Here is a 21,482-nt window from a genome sequence, read left to right on the forward strand (position 1 = left end):
AAATTTAATGAGTTAAATTAACACAACACATGCCAGTTACACAGATGTGAAGATCCCTTACTTTACAACTAGAAGACTATTGTCGGAGGCCAGCTCCAGCGGCCAGGAGCGTGCACTTCCCGATTGGAGAGGGACCGGCGTCGGCAAATGTATAACAAGGAGACAGCCTCTTTGTCCCTTCTTTCAGGGCACTGGACTGCTCAAACTTTATTGACAACAGTGGTTGATTATATAGACAGTTTTTCACTACAGATTAGGTTACAGTGTTAAAAGTACATTGGTTAACTATTACATGGTATAGCAGCTATGCATCCTGTTTTAAGATCTCTGTCTTAACTAAGCTTAGTGAGTACTTTGAAGAGGCCATAAAGCGCAAGAATTTGGCATTTACAAACTTTGTAGACTGGTGCTTATCTTCAAAGCGTTATGGCAGGGAGACAGTGTAAGTAAATATAAACCAACTTAATTAAACTAGCTATCACTAAAAAGCTTTTAAAATCAAAGACAAAACTCACAGCTAGGTTTTTTGGATAAGATATGGCTAACTTCTATGGACCTCATTAAAATCCTAACTAAAGTTTACTATATAACTAGTTAATAAACACTATGTTTTAACTAAGTTGGATTAAAATAGGGGAAAGTCCTTCAGGATGAAATTCTTATTATATTGTTGTAACTTTGTTAAATCACGAATCACCACAGGAAAATAAGAATGAAAAATAAGAATAATAAATAAGTAATCAGGAAAGACTGAGGAAAACTGAATAACAAATAAAACAGGAAAGACTAGGTCACCCGAGAAACAATCCATGTTCTCCAGCACAAACATGGAAATTGTTTTCCCAGGAAAGCCCCAGTTCTTCCCCATCAACATCAAAATGAGAGTTGTGTAACCTGAGGCCTGCCCTCGGCTTGTACTGTACAGGTAGGCTTTTTATCCTGACCAGAAGCCCACCTTCCGCATGCACCGTTCAGGTGAGCTTTTTTCCTGACCAGAAGCCCACCTTCGGCTTGTACCGTTCAGGTGAGCTCCCTTTCTTGGTTAAGAACCTGCCTTCAAGTTTTTCTGCCATCAGGCAAGGTCCTTTTTTTTGAGTCCCTGCATTTTCTCGGCTCCCCACAGAAGACCAGTTCATGCATGATCTGGTGAAAACCGTTTTGTCCCTGATGCTCTAGGCACCAGGAGTCCCATTTTGCTTGTGAGTGTTGAGCACCTGCCAAGCCGCTTATAACCATGGGTGCTGCAGGAGTACAAGTAGCTGACATGGCCTTAGTCCTGAAAAAGCAAGTATCATAAGATAGCCTTTGGCTAACAACCAGCCATGGAAGCCCAGAGACTGTCAAAGAGATCTCACGATTGTTGTAAAGAGTTTTGGAATCTTCTGAGAAAGACATTGTAAGCAGAGGAGAGGAAGAGTTTGTTGAATAAGGGGAGAGTGATCTATTCTACAGTGTATATGTCTGGGACACCTCAGGAAAGGATATGCTTGGTAACTCTGGGGTAGAATCTTGAAAGATGCATAGGTAATAGACACCTGGATAAAGGAGAAGGACATTTCGGATAAAAAATAGCATGGAAATGGCAAATAATAGAATATGACTGGAGTAGAGAATTCAAGGTGGTGACAGAAACAGCATTCAGAGAGAGGCTAAGCAATGTGGATTTTATTCTGAAGGCAATGAGAAGGTATTGAAAAATTTTAAAAGGCGAGTAGTATCAGATTAACATTTTAGAAGATGTCAGAGAAAACCAGAGCTGAACAACAATTAAAGTAGTAAAAAAAGCTTTTGTTTAGGAACTTGTATAATAGGGGGGAAAAGAGACCTCAGTATAGAGCTGGGCTTATTTCTGAAAACTGCATGGAAAATTAAGGTTTATAGCCAAGGTGAGTGTGTGTGTGAACGGGAGGAGGGGGAGCGGTGGCAGGGTAATAAGTGAATGGGAAATTATTAAGGGGGTAGGGTAATTTTTGCTAAACTGACCTAATAGGATTTGGAGGCAAGCTAGAGTGATCAGATGTCACTGGAGTAATCAGATATGAAGGGTGGGGGATTCTTGTTGAATTAACTTATTAGCAGGACTCTTGCTAAAACAGGAGAGAGATGAACATGTAAATCTACTGAAAAAGAGGGTTCATAACAAACTAAACGTTGGTCGTGGAGAGTTTTTGTCAAAGGTTACTTTGGACCACTGTTGGAGGGTAGAAGACTGAGGCAGGGAGCTCATGGAGGTTCCTATAGATAAGAACTAATTGGGGCCTGAACTAAGCATTATTCCTAGAGATAGGAGTGAAAGGGATGAACTAAAAAAATTTAATGTGATATGAATTGTACTTTCAGGTAATGCCTGTTGGACAGATACTGAGTATAAATGACAAGATACTGAGTATAAATGACAAGATTTTTGCTGCTTCTTCTTCTTCTTTTTTTTTTTTTTTTTTTTTTTTTTTTTTTTTTTTTTTGCTTTTTAGGGCACATGTGTGGCATATGGAAATTCCCAGCCTAGGGAACAAATTGGGGCTGCTGGCCTACACTACAGCCACAGCAACCTGGATCTGAGCTATGTCTGAGACCTGCACCGCAGCTCATGGCAACGCTGGATCCTTAACCCACCAAGTGAGGTCAGGGGTTGAACCTGCATCCTCATGGATGCTGGTAGGGGTCATTACCACTGAGCCACAACAGGAACTCCCCCGTTATCTTCTTACTGAATGTAATATGTGTGTGTGAATGTGTGTGTAGATAGAGATAACATTTGTTGTTGGAGTGACATGCACATTAAAGGCAGTTAAGGTGGTTTTTATTTTCAGAATCTTGTGACAACTTGGAGTATGAAGAAACCAGGGCAGGTAGGCCATAGGTATATGGCTTTATTGAAGAGAGACCCAGGGTCATGGTAAAGGTAGAGGTAGGTGCAGATCTGGTCCTTTTTTGGGGGAACTGCTATAGATGACAGAGAACATACCTTGAAATAGAGTGCTATGTTTCTGAATTTATGCATTTGGGAGGCCTTTTACAAATGTGACAGACTTAATCATTTGGGGGAGGAGAGAACTATAAAATATCTATATGTGTATAGGTTTATATATGTATGTATATATACATATATACACACATACATATATACACACATATATACATATATATATGAGATAACTATATACAAGATACTGATACTGTAGTTAATATATGTGTGATAGCTATGGTGAGGGCCCTGTAAAAGTAAATGTGTTTTGGTAACTGTGGCACATGTTCCCTACTCTCCTGTAAGTCAGAGATTTAAATAAAGTAAATACAAATTTTATGACTATTTTGTTCCATTTTAAATTAGAAGCTTTAGAAAAGATCTAGTTTTTGTTTGTTTTTCTTTCTGTGGCTGTACCTGTGTAATATGGAAGTTTCTGGATCAGGGGTTGAATCAGAGCTGCAGCTGTAGTAGCCTATTCCACAGCAACGTGGGATCCAAGCCCCGTCTGTGACCCACACCACAGTTCATGGCAATGTCAGATCCTTGATCCACTGAGGAAGTCCAGGGATCGAATCCGCATCCTCATGGATGTGAGTCAGGTTGATTTCTGATGTGCCACAATTGGAACTCCAAGATGAGGAATCTTAAGCAAGTAGTTCAGTATGGTGAGTTCATTAATGCATATTTTTCCATATTTTAGATCATTGATAAGTTTTTTTCAGGCTCTTATTAACTGTTTTTGTGAACAATTTATGGAAGAATGCTAAATCATGATTTGTGGGAAATCATGTAAAGTCTAATTTACCTCAGAGCATTTCTAGTATACTCATAGTTTATTGAGTATCACCAAGCAGCTACATCTGCATTTCTAGTTCAGGACTTCGAGCAAGTGTAGTTATCCTTCTTTGGCCCTTAAGTGAAACTGTAGTAGCAATGTACATAAGATCTCAATCTCAAATAAAATTTGTAGACAAGGCAAGAAGAAGCAACTAACATTATCTTGCCACCCCCCTCAATAGAACAATTGTGTGTGAGTGTGTACTGTTATTTATAATCCACAGAATGCATTGACTACATCTTAAAGATTTATATTTTTTGGGTCTGGAAATCTTTGGCAGACAACTGAAGAGGTATATTAATTCTGTATTGGTATATTAAGTACTATACTCAATAGCCAAAAGTAATTAAATGTAATCTGTCCTTTTCTATCAGTCGTATCCAAAACTCCTTCATCTGTTTGAAAGGAGAAACAGTTCTAAACTTCTAAATCACTGTGGACATTTGGCACCTTAGGTTCTATGTATTTAAAACCCAACCTGCAGTTTCTTTGCTATACCACACTCTTCTCTGATCTACCTATTCCTGTTAGTGGCAGTACTACTCTTTTATTTATTTATTTATTTATTTATTTATTTATTTATTGCTGCACCTGCAGCATGTGGCGTTCCTGGGCCAAGGATTGAACCCAAGCCATGGTGGCGCCCCAAGCTGGAGCAGTAGCAACACTGGATCCTCAAGCCAGTGTGCCACCAGGAAACTTGGCAGTACCATTCTTTTAAACCTCAAAACCTCAGCTTTTCTCGATGCTCTTCACTGGCTTTATTTCAGATTCAAATTCCTGGCATTTTCTTTGATGCCATTCCTCAGCCTTAGCCTTCACATACAATCTATCACTAAGTCTTATTCTTATTTTGCAATATAATTTTATATTTGTTTTCACCATTACCACCTTATTTTAGTCATTATTTTGGTGGTAAAGTACACATAACACGAAAGTTACCATTTTAACCATTTAAAAGTATGAAATTCAGTGGCATTAAGTACATTCACAGTGCTGTGTGGTCATCACTGTTATCTAATTCCAGAACTCTGTTGTCACCCCAAGCAGAAACTGTATCTGTTAAGCAGTCACTCCTCATTACCTCCTCCCTGCCGAGGCCCTGACAACCTTTAATCTGCTTTCTGTTTCTATGAATTTGCCTATTCTGAATATCTCATATAAATGGAATCATAATATGTTGCCTTTTGTGTCTGGCTTTATTTACTGAGTATGTTTTCAGGGTTCATTCATGTTTTAACATGTATCAGTGTTTCATTCATTTTTGTGGCTGAATAATACTCCATTGATGAACATTTGGGTGTTTCTACTCTTTGGTGATTGTGAATGATGCTGTATGAATAAGATTTTGTCTGAGCAATTATTTTCACTTCTTTTGGGTATATGTCTAGGAGTGGAATTGCTAGGTTATATGGTAATTCTGTTTAACTTAACTGCCTTTATCATTTTTCAGACCAGTCAGTATTTCCCAAAGTGTGGAATAATACCAAGGGGCCCACTGATAGCAATATTTAATATCAATTGATTATTCTCTTTTTAACTTCAGTCCTTCTGATTAAATCATGGGGAGTCTCAATTTGAAATTAAGTATTGCTTTCAAATATTTGGAAGATCCCCTGTGGTGCAGTGGGTTAAGGATCTGGGATTGCCACAGCTATGGCCCAGGTTGCAATTGCGGCATGGGTTTGATCTCTGGCCCAGGAACTTCCACATCTGCGGGTGTGACCAAACCAAACAAAATCTCGCCAAATATGTTTATCTACCTTTGAACAAATACAGAGCAGGCTGAGGCTTAGAAGTTTTGGCATGTAATGGTTTCTAGCTGGAATTTAGTATTTTTTATTTTATTTCCTTTTATTGTTACATTTATTTCTGTAGCAAGTGATGCTGATTTCACATATACAGTAGTGAAAATCAGCTTTTCATACAAATAAAAGCCATATAAAGGTGGTAAACAGAACTTGCAAAGGATAATGGAGATTGATCAGAAACATGGTAAAAAAAATAATTGTGATAGTATGAGAATGATTTGCATTTGGGAAATACAGACCTGAGCTATAGCAACATACTCCCTTCCCCAAGCTTTCCCAGTTTCAGTCAACCTTTTAAGCCATTCCCAGAATAATTTAGAGTAAGTTGGAATAACTTGGATAGGGTTATTCTCTTATTTGTGAACATTTAATGAATCCTTATAGAGAGTGAAATTCAAGGTTGTTTTGCTAGGCATTTGATGTCCTTCATCCTTATTCCAACCAAACCAATCTAATGATTATTTTTAGAATTCACCTTATACTTACCTACCATTGTGCATTCTTTCATGGCATTTCTCTGCTGTGTGTTCCCTTTCCTTTACTTTCTGTTGCCATTCAGACATTCTATTGTTAATATTTATTGAGAGTCTGATATCTACCAGGCATTGTTCTGTGGGCTAGGACTATAGTAGCTTTCTTATTGAGCTTACACTTGTACGAGAGCAATAATTAAGCACGGGAATACTTATTTACTTGCCATAAATAGTGTTATGAAAAATTAAAGTCTTATGAAAACAAAGAGGACACCCAATCTAGTGGAGAGTGAAAGGGTGGTTTCAAACATGACCTCTTGGAGAAAACATCATTTAAGCTGAGACCTCAGAGTTCAAGTTATGGCTCAAGGGGTTAAGAACCCAGTATCCATGAGGATGCAGATTTGATCCCTGGCCTCACTCAGTGGGTTAAGGATCCAGTGTTGTCACAAGTTGCAATATCGGTTTCAGATGCAGCTCGGACCTGGAGTGCTGTGGCTGTATGGTAGGCTGGTGGCTGTATAGTAGGCTGGCAGCTGCAGCGCCGATTTAGCCCCTATCCTGGGAACCTCTGTATGCCACAGATGTGGTTATAAAAAGGGGAAAAAACTGAGATCTAAATGACAGGTGGCATTAGCTTAGTGAAGGAATGGGCTAGGGAAATAATTATGTGCAAAGGTTCTGAGGTGGTGTGGATGTTGACTCAGGTATGTTAATTCTTTCATGCATTTATTTTACCATGAGGAAATTTAAGTATTATGTTGTTTCTCATTAATGATGTATTGGTCTATACAACTTTACTTTTTTAAAAGAAAGCAAATTTATCATATAGCTCTTACCGAATTTTTATTTTTAAAGATACTCTAAAAAAAAAAAAATCACTGTAGGGAGTTCCCATTGTGGCTCATCGGTAATGAACATGACTGGTATCCATGAGGACACGGGTTCAGTCCCTGGCCTGGCTCAGTGGGTTAAGGATCCTGTGTTGCTGTGATCTGTGGTGTAAGTTGCAGACACGACTCAGATCCCACATTGCAGTGGCTGTGGTGTTGGCCGGCACCTGCAGGTCCAAATCAACCCCTAGCCTGTGACCTTCTATATGCCACAGGCATGGCCCTAAAAGACAAAACAAAAAAAATCACTGTAAATAGTCAAAGATTCAGGTTTTAAAACTATCCAGGGAATTCATATAGAAGTCCCATTTCTATGTAGAAATTTATAGATTTATTATAAATTTATATAATTTGTATTTATTATAAATATGTTATAATAAATTTTATTTATAAATATATGCATATTAATATTTATACTATGTATTATCATAGACTAAATACATTATATTATGTACACACATATATATGTATTTGTGTACACACACACACACACACACACACACACACGCACATCCCATAGATAACATTTTGACTTCTCATTATTGCTTGTAGGCACCAGTCAAAAGCTAGTCAGTAGGAGGGCATGTTAGTTCCAGGCACCTTTCTCTGCAATTTACTTTTCTGTCCATTCTCTGATCTGCTTTATGGTTGGCTCTTTGATACCAATGAGGAGAAACAAAAGATGCATTTATGGGCCCAGCATACTTTGCTGTGCTACTTTGATAAAAGATGCATTTAATTGTTTTTTTTTTCAAATAAATACTGATTTTTTGGTAATTCTATAAATATTTTCTTTTTTTTTACATTTTTAAAGTATAGTTGATTTACATTTTGTTCCAGTTTCTGCAGCACAGCAAACTGACCCAGTTGTTTGTACACACACACACACACACACACACACACACATACACACTCCATTTCTCTTCTTTTTCTTTTTCTTTTTTTTTTTTTTTTTTTTTTTTTTTGTCTTTTTGTCTTTTTGCCTTTTCTAGGGCCACTTCCCGAGGCATATGGAGATTCCCAGGCTAGGGGTCCAATCGGAGCTGTAGCTGCCAGCCTACGCCAGAGCCACAGCAACATGGGATCCGAGCCGCATCTGCAATCTACACCACAGCTCATGGCAACACCGAATCCTTAACCCACTGAGCAAGGCCAGGGATTGAACCAGCAACCTCATGGTTCCTAGTCGGATTCATTAACCACTGCACCACGACAGGAACTCCTCCATTTCTTATATTATCTCCCATCATGGTCTTTTTTCAAATGTATGAATGTCTGTAACAAGAGTGTTGTAGCAGCTAAGGTTTTTGGATACATGCAGAGAAACCAACTCTGGCTAGCTTTAGCAGGAAAGGAATTTAATTGGTAGTTTAAGAAGCCATAGGAAGACTGAAGAATCAGACTTGGAAGAAGTACAAAAAGCTAAGGGTGCTAGGTGGCAGGAGGGACTAGCCAAAGTCATGCTACAGGAACATGTTAGGAAGCCACTACTATAAGACTTAACTGTTATTACTGACAACTTAAAATGTTTCTTACTGATAGCGTCTTTATGGTTCTAGCTGGAGTTTAAAGTCTCGGGTAGGAGCCGTCTGGCTTCAAACTTGTTCTGACTGCCAGGAAGGAACTCCTTCCTTTGGTTTCTACCTTTTGGCCTCCCACCAAAACTCGTATAATAAGGAACTTGCCCTGAGTAAGGAGGGGATTTGAACCTAGGAAGACCCTTTAAAAAAAGAGATAACTGTCCTTCATAACTAGTCATTAAAATACCTTTCAAAACAAATCTGTGTGATGACTCTTAGCTGTATGCCTTTTGAAATACAAGGTAAAATTGTTTAAGGCATTTCATATTTGTGGAAAACACAGTTATTTCTGTTTTAAGAAGGGTTGTGATAGTTTATTAGAGAAGAATGATTTTGGTTCTTTTCAAAGTGAAACTTGGATAACCCTAAATTTTATAGTAGAGGAATGACTAAAAAAGTAGAATAGATATGTATTTTCTAAGGAAAAGAATTGTAGGAAGTAAAGGTGATTGCCATATATGCATATGTATTTATTTTTCAACATTTTCTTTGGTACACAAAAACATTTCATGTTTAAAACGTGTTCCAAATGTTACTGTAATTTATAAGAATAGATAAAACCAAACTGCATGGTAAATACATATGTCCTAATTGCTTCAAAACATCCCAATGAAAAAACAAATTAAAAAAATAAAATTGAGACCAAAGCTACTAATTCAGTTATGAAATACTTGCACTCTTACCAGTCACCCATAGCTCATATTTGTCTTCATAGTACATTTCATGAATTACAGCCTTTTTGTAAAACAAGATGCTATGTAAGAACTTTTTCCATATGTAAATATAATTTTGGGAGAAGAAATGTGTTCTTGCTTAAAATATTATCTAGGGAATGTTTATTACACACATGGATGCTTTTGACTTATGAGTCATGGTCCTGACTCCAGTAGTCATATTATATTGTAATATGAAATATTGGTCAAGTCTAGACAGGTAACTTTTAGAAACAGAAATGTTTTCATAGTCACAGCAGAGTCATCATAAGCATGAAACGTTCTAGAAAGTTTCCTAACCTAAAAATGCATGAATGTACATTGTAGCAGGCAGAAGAAATTCAGGTGTTATTATAGCGTTCTTATTTCAGTATTCACAGTTAGACTTGTTTTAGGTTTTCAAATCTTCTTTTCCAGGGCTTCATACATTTTGATATTTTAGGAAATTCATTCTTTCAACTTTCTGAAATGAAAAGAAGAGAGTTTTACAAGCTCGGGCTGTTCTTGCTCCCAGTGACTTAAGAGTTGACATGCAAAAATGTAGAAAAGGGAAGGTAATTATAACCAAAGACCCCCTTATCAAAATATTTTATACAGAGTTAGAGCAGCGTCATTCTTCAGTTTTCTGCTTTATTTTTTTCAGATTTGTCTGGGATGAAACAGATTATAAAATTGAAGTAATCTGGTAACCTACCTTCATTATAACATTTGCTTGCTTTGATTTGGGATTTAGGCATCTTCGTCCTTTATGTGCTTTCAGGGTGACACTGTTTAGGGAAGATCCATAATAGGCATTAAGTTTTCGATGGAAAAAACATCAAAACAAAAAAAGCCACTACCATTGTCATCTTCCACAAGTCCATTACTTACATCACTTCTGTTTTGTCACAGTTGTTACTTGGGTGAATTATGGAGACTTTCTCAATATCTGCCACTTTCACTGCTTTTACTCCAGGGCCAATGCAAAGACACCTTCCCGCTTTGAACATGGGGAAGCCTAGAACAGATCATAGCATCAGTTACTAATGGATCTGATGGCAAAAGATGGCCATGGTTTATAATCTTGATGAAGAATTTGGTCCATGTTTTCATTAAGGGCAAAGACAGTAACTTGTTAAATAGCACTCAATGCTGATACTGGGGAAGGAGCTTAAGAAAGAAGTTGATGATTTTCTCTTTAAATTTGTAAGCAAACCATTAAAGAATAAAGGGAAGCATGAAAGAAGTTTATTGGAGATCAAGTTTATTTGCCTCTTACTTTTATGCCCAAGAATGTTTCTAGGAAGCTAATAACATTATCTCATATAAAATCTTCCTGGCAGATATTTAAAACTTTTGCTAAAGACTCTCACCAGATTTTGTAGTCAAATAAGAAATTCCATTAAATTTATCATGCTTAGTTTTATCAGTTATCTCTAGTGTCTTAAATATCTCCAATATTCTTTGTCAAAGCTATAGTAACTTCTAATGTGTGAAAATAAATAAAAATTCACTGTATCTTTGAAGATAAAAGTGGAAGAAAAGACATTTGAAGTATTAGGAAAGAAATTCACAGGTTGAGAAGTAAAAAAATACCACTTACCTTGAATAGTTGTAGCACAAAATATGACAGCCAAGACTATAGCCATGCCCTTCACACCCATGTTTGTCTGCTGCTTCTGCTTCAGCTTTGATACTCTTCTTGGAGGGAGTAGAAATGCTGAATGTGGAAGAAAATTCTTAATTGGCATTTATATATAAGGCATTTTACACACCAACAGTCATGTTATGGCAGCAGGGATTTCCCTACCTGAGTCATGTTCCTTTCTTCCAAGAGTTTCTCTTTTGCTCTAGTCCGAATACTACTCTCCCTTCCTTCTGTTACAGAGTTGAAAGTAAAGGAATGTGAAAGTACTTTGTAGACGGTAAAGAACTGTATAAATATGGAATAGGGTATACCCAGTTGGGAACCAGCGTTAAGATACCATTTCCTAGAAATGTGTTTAATTATTGGGCTACTCTGGGCAGTGGTATTCTGATTGCCATCACATTTCTCTCAAGTGATGTTTTTATTCCTTAGATTCTACTTTGATGTAACTGCTGTTTTCTTTTTATTGCTATCTTTTTCCTCTTAAGCTTTCTAAATCTATTTATTTTAAATATATCACTTGCAGACACTTAAATCATATCAAAGGGACTTTAATAGGTGAGTTTATTTACTGTGTAATTGGTAGTCTGTAAACTTTTAAAAATGCATCCTTGTTGGAGTTCCCCTTGTGGCACAGTGGTTAACGAATCTGACTAGGAACCATGAGGTTGCGGGTTCTATCCGTGGCCTTGCTTAGTGGGTTAAGGATCCAGCGTTGCCCTGAGCTGTGGTGTAGGTTGCAGACTCGGCTTGGATCCCGCATTGCTGTGACTCTGGCATAGGCCGGTGGCTATGGCTCTGATTAGACCCCTAGCCTGGGAATCTCCATATGCCGCGGGAGCGGCCCTAGAAAGGGCAAAAAGATCCAAAAAAAAAAAAAAAAAAAAGCTTCCTTGTTTCTTTTCTGTCTTTATGTTTTCCTTGGTTTCTTTTTTTTTTTTTTAAATTTTTTTTGTTTTCCCACTGTACAGCAAGGGGTTCGGATTATCCTTACATGTATACATTGCAATTACATTTTCCCCCCACCCTTGGTTTCTTTCTAACTTTAGGTATATTTTCTTTAACATTTTCTTACATGACTTGAACAAAATACATTGTTTTGTATTTTGCTAGCAGTCTTAAAAATTATTTTTTACCTGACTCTTTCTGATTATTTACATCAACCTGAATAGAATCTTCTGGTTCCTCCCTTTGTAAGATGAGAAACAGCACTTTAACTTTCTTTCAAACATTCTTTCCTGTTGCCTAGTTTTGTTGGTGTAATCTGTGGTTATAGCTAGTTTTCTATTTTCAGATGATTATTTTACATTACTCAACTTCTTTTTGGGGAATTACTCCATTTTAATATTCCAAAATCATACATTTATTCAGACATATCCTACATTCAAATTATTTTACCAGCCACTCAAGTCTTTAAACCTCTTAGTCTTTAATGTATCTTGAAGTAGCTGGAATATTATTTCTTTTTCCTCATTCATTTAACATAAATGATTCAAGACAAATTTTCTCTCAGGAAAATGGGTAAAGTAAAAGGAACATGTTCTTGGATCTCTGAGTCCTTTTCCATTATTTTTTATTCACTTCAACTACTCAGGTAGTATGTAGATCCAAAATTATGCAGAGTTGAGAGAGGAAACTGGTCTTGTCCATTAACCTTTCACTCGTGTTTTTTTTTTTTTAACCACACAAAAAGTAAGCCTAAGTAGCTCTGGCACGTGCTAATGTGGATGCTTTCTCTGTCCTTAACACTCTCTCTCTTTACTGCCTCTTCCTCCCAGAGTCCCTGACTTAAAGTTTACTGGAAAGCACCACCTGGTACTATGGGTAGTTCATTGCTCATTTGTTCATTCAACAAATATTTACCTCAGGTGTCTATCACATGCCTGGTGCTATTGAGTATTGAAGATAGAGCAGTGGACAAAACCAAGTTCCTTCTTAATACCTCTCAAGTTTTGCAGCATTCTGACTTACTGTAGAAGGTTGTCTGCCTGATTTCTGCTGGTTCTGTAGATGTGTGTCTTTAGGACTACGACTTCTGACCTAAGTACTTTCTGATATCACATGAGGAGGATAGATTTCTGTCAGAACATCCCCTCATCTAGTGAGCTTGAGAGAGCTCTCTTATTTCTGTTTATATAATAGGGTTCCTCTAGCATGGAATGCACTTTCTTCTGCTTTCCTTTCCTTCCTTTAAGTTTCGATTATCTTCATAGAGGCTTCAATACATGGTGATTTCTTCTCCTGGCTGTATAGCATTTATTGTGTTACCTAGCTTCATCCAGAAGAAATGCAGTGGGAACCACATACTTCATTTTATTTATTTTAATTAATTAATTAATTTATTTATTTATTATGGTGGCACCTGCAGTATATGGAAGTTCTCAGTCCAGGAATTGAATCTGAGCAAATACTGCAACCTATGCCTTAGCTGTGGCAATGCTAACAGCTAACCCACTGTGCTGGCCTGGGGATTGAACTTGTACCTCTGCAGCAACCCAAGCCAGCTACAGTCAAATTCTTAACCCACTGTGCCACAGTGGGAACTCCCATGTACTTAATTTTAAATATTCTAGTAGCTGCATTTAAGAAACAGGTGAAATTAATTATATTTTATTGTAAAACATGAAAAATTACTTCAAAGTATAATCAATATAAAAACATTAAATGAGATATTTTTTCAGTACATCTTTTAAAAATTTTTATTGAAATATAATTGTGTGGAATATAATTATTATTGGAATTGGAGTACCTGTTGTGGCTCAGCAAAAATGAATCTCACTAGTTAGTATCCATGAGGACACATGTTCAATCCCTGGCCTTGATCAGTGGATAAGGATCCGGCAATGCCAACTCGGATCTGGCATTGCTGTGGCTGTGGTGTAGGCTGGTGGCTACAGCTCCAATTCCACCCCTAGCTTCGGACCTCCATGTGCTGCGGGTGTGGCCCTAAAAAGACCTCCCCCCCAAATTTTTTTCGAATGTAGCAAAGTTGTGTTACTTTCAGGCATACAGCAAAGTAGTTATCCATATATATATAATATACATATATATGTATATTATATATATAATTACTTTTCAAATTATTTTGCCGTATAGGTTATTACACAATATGGAATAAATTTCCCTGTGCTGTACAAGGACCTGCTGTATACCATTACATCTTCAAATTGTACTAGTCACATTTCACATGCTCACTAGCCACATGTGGTTAGTGACTACCACATTAGTGCAGATCTAGTTATTCATTTAGTATATTACACTGCCCTAATACTAAATTTTAAATAAAGACGGAGATTGGAGAGATACTGTGCTTTTTCTTAATTTGCTTTAGAAACTTTTCTAAATCTCCTTAAGTTCTTCTTATTCTTTCCTTCCTTCACTGAGTCATTATATCTCATTGCTCTTTCTCTTTGATTAAGCAGGACAAAGTTTAAACTGCATTCTCTTTTTAGTAGTGTTTGACCTTTTTTTTTTTTCTTTGGTTTTTTTCTGGAATTGGACTATTCTAAGTTCACCTACTCAAACAAGTTTCTCCTTGAATTTAAAGGAGAATCCTAGTAAATGAATGTAGTTTTTATAGTCACCAAAAAAACCTTTCCAGCTTAACAGTTCTCTAATCTGTGATTCATGTGAAGTTTTAGTTATGTACGAAGTTATGCAGTTAATGTAGAGTTTTAAAATGTTTTCAAGTAGGAAGAGATTGGTGCAAGACTTTAAAGGTAATTCCCAACCCACCATTCACTAAATCTTTGAATAATATATTGCTTGCAAAAAAAATAAAAAGAATTGAAATTATTTTGCCAGTTAAACTGGTGAAAAGTGGGTTAGAAATGGAACAGTTGCCATTTATTATAAATCAGTATAAGGTAACAGAATCCTGTTATTGTGAATTTATATAGAGAGCAGATGACTCACTCCTAGGGCAGAGGTTGCCACACATGTGAGAGGCACCTGCAGTAATATGAACAGACTGAACAGATTGAAGTAGAGTTCTTAGCTCTTAAAAGTACAGTAGTACAGAACTTGATGCTCTTTTATAAAGGGATTAAGGCATTTAGGGAGCTGCCAGTAGATTTTTTCAGAAACCCTTAATGGAATAATACTTCTGTGATTTTTCTTACAACATTATTTAAAATATTCTTCCCAGAAATCTGACAGACCCTGCAGGCTATATTCAAGGCAGCTGTTAGGTACTGAGCAAAGCTGTATTTTTCCCAAAACATTTTGGGAAAAACAATAAACAATAAAAAAATCACTAAGGCATTAATGAATAGTGCATATTTTACTGCTTTTTGAAAGAATTCCACAAAGACAGTGAATTTTGAATAAGGGTGTTTCCGAGCTTCTACTTAATAATCTCTTTCTGGGACTTTGACATAAGATATTTTCAAAAGCTGTACCTTGCTAACGCAGTCTGGTATTTGAGAATGAAATATACAAGAACTCACATTTCACAAAGATGACTTCTTTTGTGATATGTGCTACCCCAAACACTGCCGTCTCAAATGCACGCACAAAAGAAGGGCCAGTTTTCAGTGGTCACTGTCACTATACTGACCCCACTGCTAGTCCTCTACCTTTCCTCTCCTTTTCAGAATGTCAGGAGGAGTGGAATCAGACCCTAATACACCTTGTAGGCAAGATAACTGAACTCTGCCAAATTTCTAATGTTAAAGGAGAGACAGTTATCTGTATGCTGAAGGATGAACACAAAAAGAAGAAATAAACTTTTAGCTTCCAGTAATTGAAGGTTTGAATGTTACTGACAATTCAGTTTACTTTGCTTTTTAACTATTCTTTTTTGTGCTGGCCAGACACAGTCTATCTGTATCTAGCTCCTGGAGTTGTGTGACCTTCTATTGTCCTAATTAAATTTATTGCAAAGGAGAGAGTTTCCTGGGACAGCTAAACTACAGGTGATTTATTGAACTATGACTCTTGGATTTTCTTGGAGATAAGTTGATTAAGATTTCAGTGTACCCTTCCTCTTCTGACGTGAAAACAATGTTTTGCGTTTTTGGAAGAAGAGTTATAAAATAACAATCATTATTTACCTTTTTTTTTTTTTGGCGTACCAGTAGCATATGGAAATTCCTGGGCCAGGGATTGAATCCAAGTTGCAGCTGAGACCTGTGCTGCACGCTGGATTCTTTAACCCACTTCACTGGTCTCGGAATTGAACCCATGCCTCTGCGGTGACACTAACTGCTGCAGATTCTTAACCCACTGTGCCACAGTGGGAAGTCCCATTATTTGCTTTTTTTAACCTAGCAAAGCACATGTATAAATGCTGTTTGTTTTATGTAGAATCAGACTTACTTGCCATGGAATATTACTTTTTACCAAGTTTATTTTTTTAGAGTATAATTAATGTGTCAAAGAGAAGCTGCTTGATTTGTTTTCACAATAACTCAGAAAGAAAAAAGAACATGGGTTTGAAAATGAATTACTTCCCTTTAGAATTTTAGGTAAAAAATTAAGGCCTCACATGTTTAGAAGACACCAAAACACTCAAGTTTCATCTCACTGAATAGATTAATCCTGTTTTCTATGTCCACTGTACTCCTCACGAGAATGTTTGCTGCTTGCTATTTGCATGTATTTGATCCACGAGCAGTGGGTTGTATAAAGCAGCTTCAACATCACCTTATATTCAGAGAAATCATTTTTCTCACATCAAAGGCTGCTCTCTGCATGGCCTTAAATTGGCCACCTGGAAAATGACTGCAGTCTGTAACTGCCCAGATCAGTATGGGTGTTCATGTTAATTTTCCAAGCAGGAAAACAACATGCTTATTATTACAGGATAAAAACACGTGAGAGATTATGAACAACGAACAACTTTACAAAAAACTAGTTGATAGAAGCTTGATTCACTAAGAGGAAGGAAAATTGTGCAGTGGCTTCCCTTACTCTTTTCTGCTACCTAGAAAAGCTGAAGGAGAGGGAAAAACAGATCTGGCAGGTAGTATTTCAGGGCTAGTTGGAAAAAGTAATGCATGAAAGGGTCTTGCCTGGAGAGATGAGCCCTGTCTGTGAATGTTAGAGGAGCTATATATGTAAGGTATGGAGTTGATAATAAAACGTAAGTTTCAACTTCACATTGTGCATGTTTTTTTTAGTCAGCAGCAGAAAACTACTTACCTCTTATACTCCATCATTTCTTGATTCTTACCACTTAACACACTGTGTTGAGTTAGCAGGATATGTGGATTTTTCCCTCCCTAGATTGACAGGAAGGGCCACTTTTTATTTTTTATTTTATTTTTATTTATTTATTTATTTTTGTCTTTTTTTTTTTTTCCTAGGGCCGCTCCCACGGCATATGGAGGTTCCCAGGCTAGGGGTCTAATCAGAGCTGTAGCTGCCAGCCTACTCCAGGATCACAGCAACACGGGATCCGAGCCGTGCCTGTGACCTACACCACAGCTCATGGCAACGCCGGATCCTTAACCCACTGAGCAAGGCCAGGGATCGAACCTGCAACCTCATGTTCGTAGTCGGATTCATTACCCACTGCGCCATGATGGGAACTCCAAGGGCCACTTTTTAAAATCACCTTTGTGTCATCCACTACCATGCTGCATAGCAGGGAGTAATATGAATGTTTGTTACATAAATAAAGTTGATTAAAGAAAAAATAGGATAAATAAAATGATGATTTATAAGGAGCATTTCAGTACACATGGCCTGCCAATCGGAACTTTAAATGTAATGTTTTAAATGGAAGGTACAGTTAGGAATGTAAAAAAAAAGAACTGGAAGGCCTTTTTTTTGTTGTTGTTACAGATATTTTACTTCTTACATTATTTTAATACAGTGAATTTTGAATAAGGATGTTTGAGCCTATATTTAATCTCTCTTTGTGACTTTGTGATAGAAGACATTTTCAAAAGCTGTATCCTGCTAATGCAGTCTGGTATTTGAGAACGAGATGTACAGGAGCTCACATTTCATAAGGATGACTTCACCTGTGATGTTTGCTACCCCACACATTGCAGTTTTTCTTTTTTTCACTATAGCTGCACCTGTGGCATGTGGAAGTTCTCAGGCTAGGGGTCGAATTGGAACTGTAGCCGATGGCCTACGCCGTAGCCACAGCAACACCAGACCTGAGCTGCATCTGCAGTCTCCCCAACAGCTCACGACAACACTGGATCCTTAACCCACTGAGCAAGGCCAGGAATCGAACCTGCATCCTTACAGACACTATGTCAGGTTCTTAACCTGCTGAGCCACAATGGGAACTCCCAGAGTCCCATTTAATTTGTATTTCATTGAATACCAGGAGAATGATTATATTATGAGACATCAAAATTTGCCCTTTGTTAATATTTCCCTGTCATGATGAGTAGCAGTAACCATTAAAAAACCTTAGAGCAACTGATTCTTATTCCATGGAGAGAGAAAAAGGGAAGAAGCCTGTGTTCTTTTTCTTTTATCCTTTTAGGGCTGCACCCATGGCATATGGAGGTACCCAGGCTAGGGGTCTAATCAGAGCTGTAGCTGCTGGCCTACATCAGACCCACAGCAACACCAGATCTCAGCGGCATCTGTGACCTACACCACAGCTCATGGCAACGTCGGATCCTTAACCCCCTGAGTGAGGCCAGAGATCAAATCCGCAACCTCATGGTTCCTAGCCAGATTCGTTTCTGCTGCACCACAGGAACTCCCAAGCCTGTGTTCTTAATTAGCTGGGATAGACAGAAACTCTGGTGTGAGGCAGTAGTTGATGTCCATGCAGTAGGCAAACAACAGTCCCTGTCCCTGGGACTTTATACCAGATGAAGGCCTCAGATCCTTCCAGAGAAAACAGGGAAGGATAGGGAAGGAGTCAAGGAAACTAATTTAGCTAACCATCACAGTGCTGCTCCGTTATTCCCATCCCTGCATTCCACTGCTTTCACTAGCCTACATCCTTAATTCATTTCAGGGTACCAGTTGCTACCTCTCCTCATCCCAGGTCTCTTCTCTTCTGGAAACTTCTAAATTTGCATTGACAAAGAAGTACTGATCAGTTATTTTATAGATGTTCTTCAGTTTTGGCTTATCTTATGTTTGCTTGTAATTGGGATGAAGTTAAGCATTTTTGGGAAGAAAACAATCAAATGCTGATATGTCCTTTCTAGTGTATCATACCAAAGAGCTTATATTGTTGATATATTTTATGACTAGTGGTATTTACTTTGATCATTTGGTTAAGTTTCTTGCAAGGAAACGTCATCAAAGATTGGAGACCAATTAGGAATAACTGAATGCGGAGTTCCCATTGTGGCTCAGTGGGTTAAGAACCCTATGTAGTCTCCATAAGGTTGCTGATTTGATCCCTGGCCTTGCTCAGTGGGTTAAGAATCCACCATTGCCACAAAATGTGGTGTAGGCTGGCAGCTGCAGCTCAGATTTGATCCCTAGCCCGGGAACTTCCATATTGTCACAGGGGCGGCTGTTAAAAAAAGAGAAAGAAATACCTAAATGCAGTTTGGCTCCTGGACAGATCCTAGAAAAAGAATGTTAGTGGAAAAATTGGTGAAATTTAAATGAAATTGTTTAGTTAATTATGTTGTACCAATGTTCATTTCTTGTTCTTAGTAATTGTGCTCTAGTAATATAAGATGTTAAGATTAGCGGAGGCAGCTGGAGATAAGGATACCTGTAGTGTTTTTACAGTTTTCTCTAAGTTTAATTCTAAGGAAAAAGTTAAAAATAGTGACATCTAATACATAGTCTCTACTGTGTGCCAGACTCTTGTCTGTTAACTCTTTGATTCTTCTCAACCCACTGGGAGGAACTATTATTATGGTTGTTTGACAGATGAGAAAACTGGATACAGAGAAGTAAGAAACATGTCTAATGTCATATGGTTGTTAAGTGATCGTTTAGCTGGAAAGTGGCTGAGTTGAGATTTGAACTGAGGCATTTTAGATCCAGCAATCCATTACATCATACTGGCTTTCATTGTGCATCGTATACACAGACGCACACACACACAAAGTTTAAAAATAATTCAGACATACAAAAAACAGGTCTATCTGCCCCTGAAGCAGTCTGTTACTAGAGGGTTTTTTTCATTGTTTGTTTTAAACCTTCATAGAAGAATTGACTCTTGAACATTGATAGCAGCCTATTTTGGTTTTTATCCATAATATTCAAAGCTGTGCTGTGGCAGTGTTCTCTCAGAAGCTTCTTTTGGCTACTGACTGTTGTTCATAACAGCTGTGTTGGAAACTTAGGGAATCCCTTCTGAGACGGTTGGACCAGAAGATTTTATGAATAACGTGCTAAATGCTCATAACTACATGTTGCATTCTGCATAATAAGATTAAGTAGAACCAGATATTTAGAATTCAGCTAAGAAATTCTGCTGTCGCTCTCCTGAATGCCTTAATTAGTATAAATGCCTTTTTTATCTTAGTATTGAGATTATTTATTTATATTTTAAAAAACCCAACTTGGTGGCCATTGTAACAATGGCTTAATTTAAAGATTATGTTATGTGTAGTACTGTAGATAGGACCATTGGGAGTCTGAATGAATTACTTGAGTCTGATTATCAGATAATGTAGATTAAACCTGGGTTTCCTGTATAACTTCTAGAGGTAGGTGGTTCCACAAGGTATATATTTCCCTGAAAAAAAAGATTTTATCTTTGAGTGAAATAGAAAGTTGATAAAATATATTAAGTTACTGACTCATTACATTAAGCTTCATAATTCTAGGAATCAATCACTGCTGATGCATATGTTTAAAGAAATTCATTTCTATCTTTCATCTTGGACAGAAAGAAGAGGAACGAGTTATTTAAAAGGTGATAAAAACAGTAGGAATTTCCTACCTGTTTATACACGCACACACACACACAGAACAAGCAAGTACTGTTCGTCTTTCTTTCCATAGTTAGGATATTTTTTTCTATTTTGAATTAAACTTGGTAAACAGCAGCAGCAGCAGTGACTTCTTTTGTGTTACCTTTGGCTTCATGGTGCAGGGGAGGAATCTCATGGTAAGTATTTGCTTTGGAAAGTCCAAAGGCCAAAGTTTTTGTTTGTTTGTTTTTTTGGTTTTTGTCTTTTTAAGGCTACATCCGTGGCATATGGAGGTTCCCAGGCTAGGGGTCTAATCAGAGCTGTAACTGCCGGCCTACACCAGAGCCACAGCAACGTCAGATCTGAGCCACGTCTGCGACCTACACCACAGCTCATGGCAACGCCAGATCCTTAACCCACTGAGCGAGGCCAGGGGTTGAACCTGAAACCTCATGGTTCCTAGTCAGATTCATTTCCTCTGTGTCACGACAGGAACTCCAAAGGCCAAAGTTTTTAATTTTCTTAGTGTCTTCCCTTCCCTCTTCTCTCATTTTTATATCAAGATTTATTCACATCCTCATTTGTCTCCACCGTTACTTTTTTTTTCCTTCTCTCATTTTTTAGAGTACAGTTGATTTACAATGTTGTGTCAGTTTCTGCTGTATAGCATAGTGACCCAATCATATATATTATATATATTCTTTTTCTCATACCATCTTCCATCGTCTTCTACTCCAGGAGATTGGACATAGTTCCCTGTTCTGTAAGTAGGA

At 37.5% G+C, this 21,482-nt stretch overlaps 2 protein-coding genes across 3 annotated transcripts in view; one reads left to right on the forward strand and one right to left on the reverse strand.

Moving 5' to 3' along the window:
• ART3 (ADP-ribosyltransferase 3 (inactive)) overlaps positions 1 to 21,482 on the forward strand; it is a 121,315-nt gene that overhangs the window by 30,781 nt on the left and 69,052 nt on the right. The gene's annotated exons all lie outside the window — the stretch shown is intronic.
• CXCL11 (C-X-C motif chemokine ligand 11) lies at positions 9,013 to 20,876 on the reverse strand. 2 transcript variants are annotated; one of them, XM_005666774.4, is made up of 5 exons: positions 20,739 to 20,876; positions 10,859 to 10,975; positions 10,147 to 10,273; positions 9,971 to 10,043; positions 9,013 to 9,739 (listed from the first exon to the last, which is right to left on the reverse strand). In XM_005666774.4, exons 2-5 carry the CDS (start codon positions 10,917 to 10,919, stop codon positions 9,698 to 9,700), a joined length of 303 nt encoding a protein of 100 aa, XP_005666831.1. In that variant the 5' UTR covers positions 10,920 to 10,975; positions 20,739 to 20,876; the 3' UTR covers positions 9,013 to 9,697.

The sequence above is a fragment of the Sus scrofa genome, chromosome 8 (assembly GCF_054392235.1).
Source record: "Sus scrofa isolate SSC_HxYL_T2T_F1_AM1 chromosome 8, Sscrofa_HxYL_maternal_Yorkshire_Landrace_v2.0, whole genome shotgun sequence".
Lineage (NCBI taxonomy): Eukaryota > Metazoa > Chordata > Mammalia > Artiodactyla > Suidae > Sus > Sus scrofa.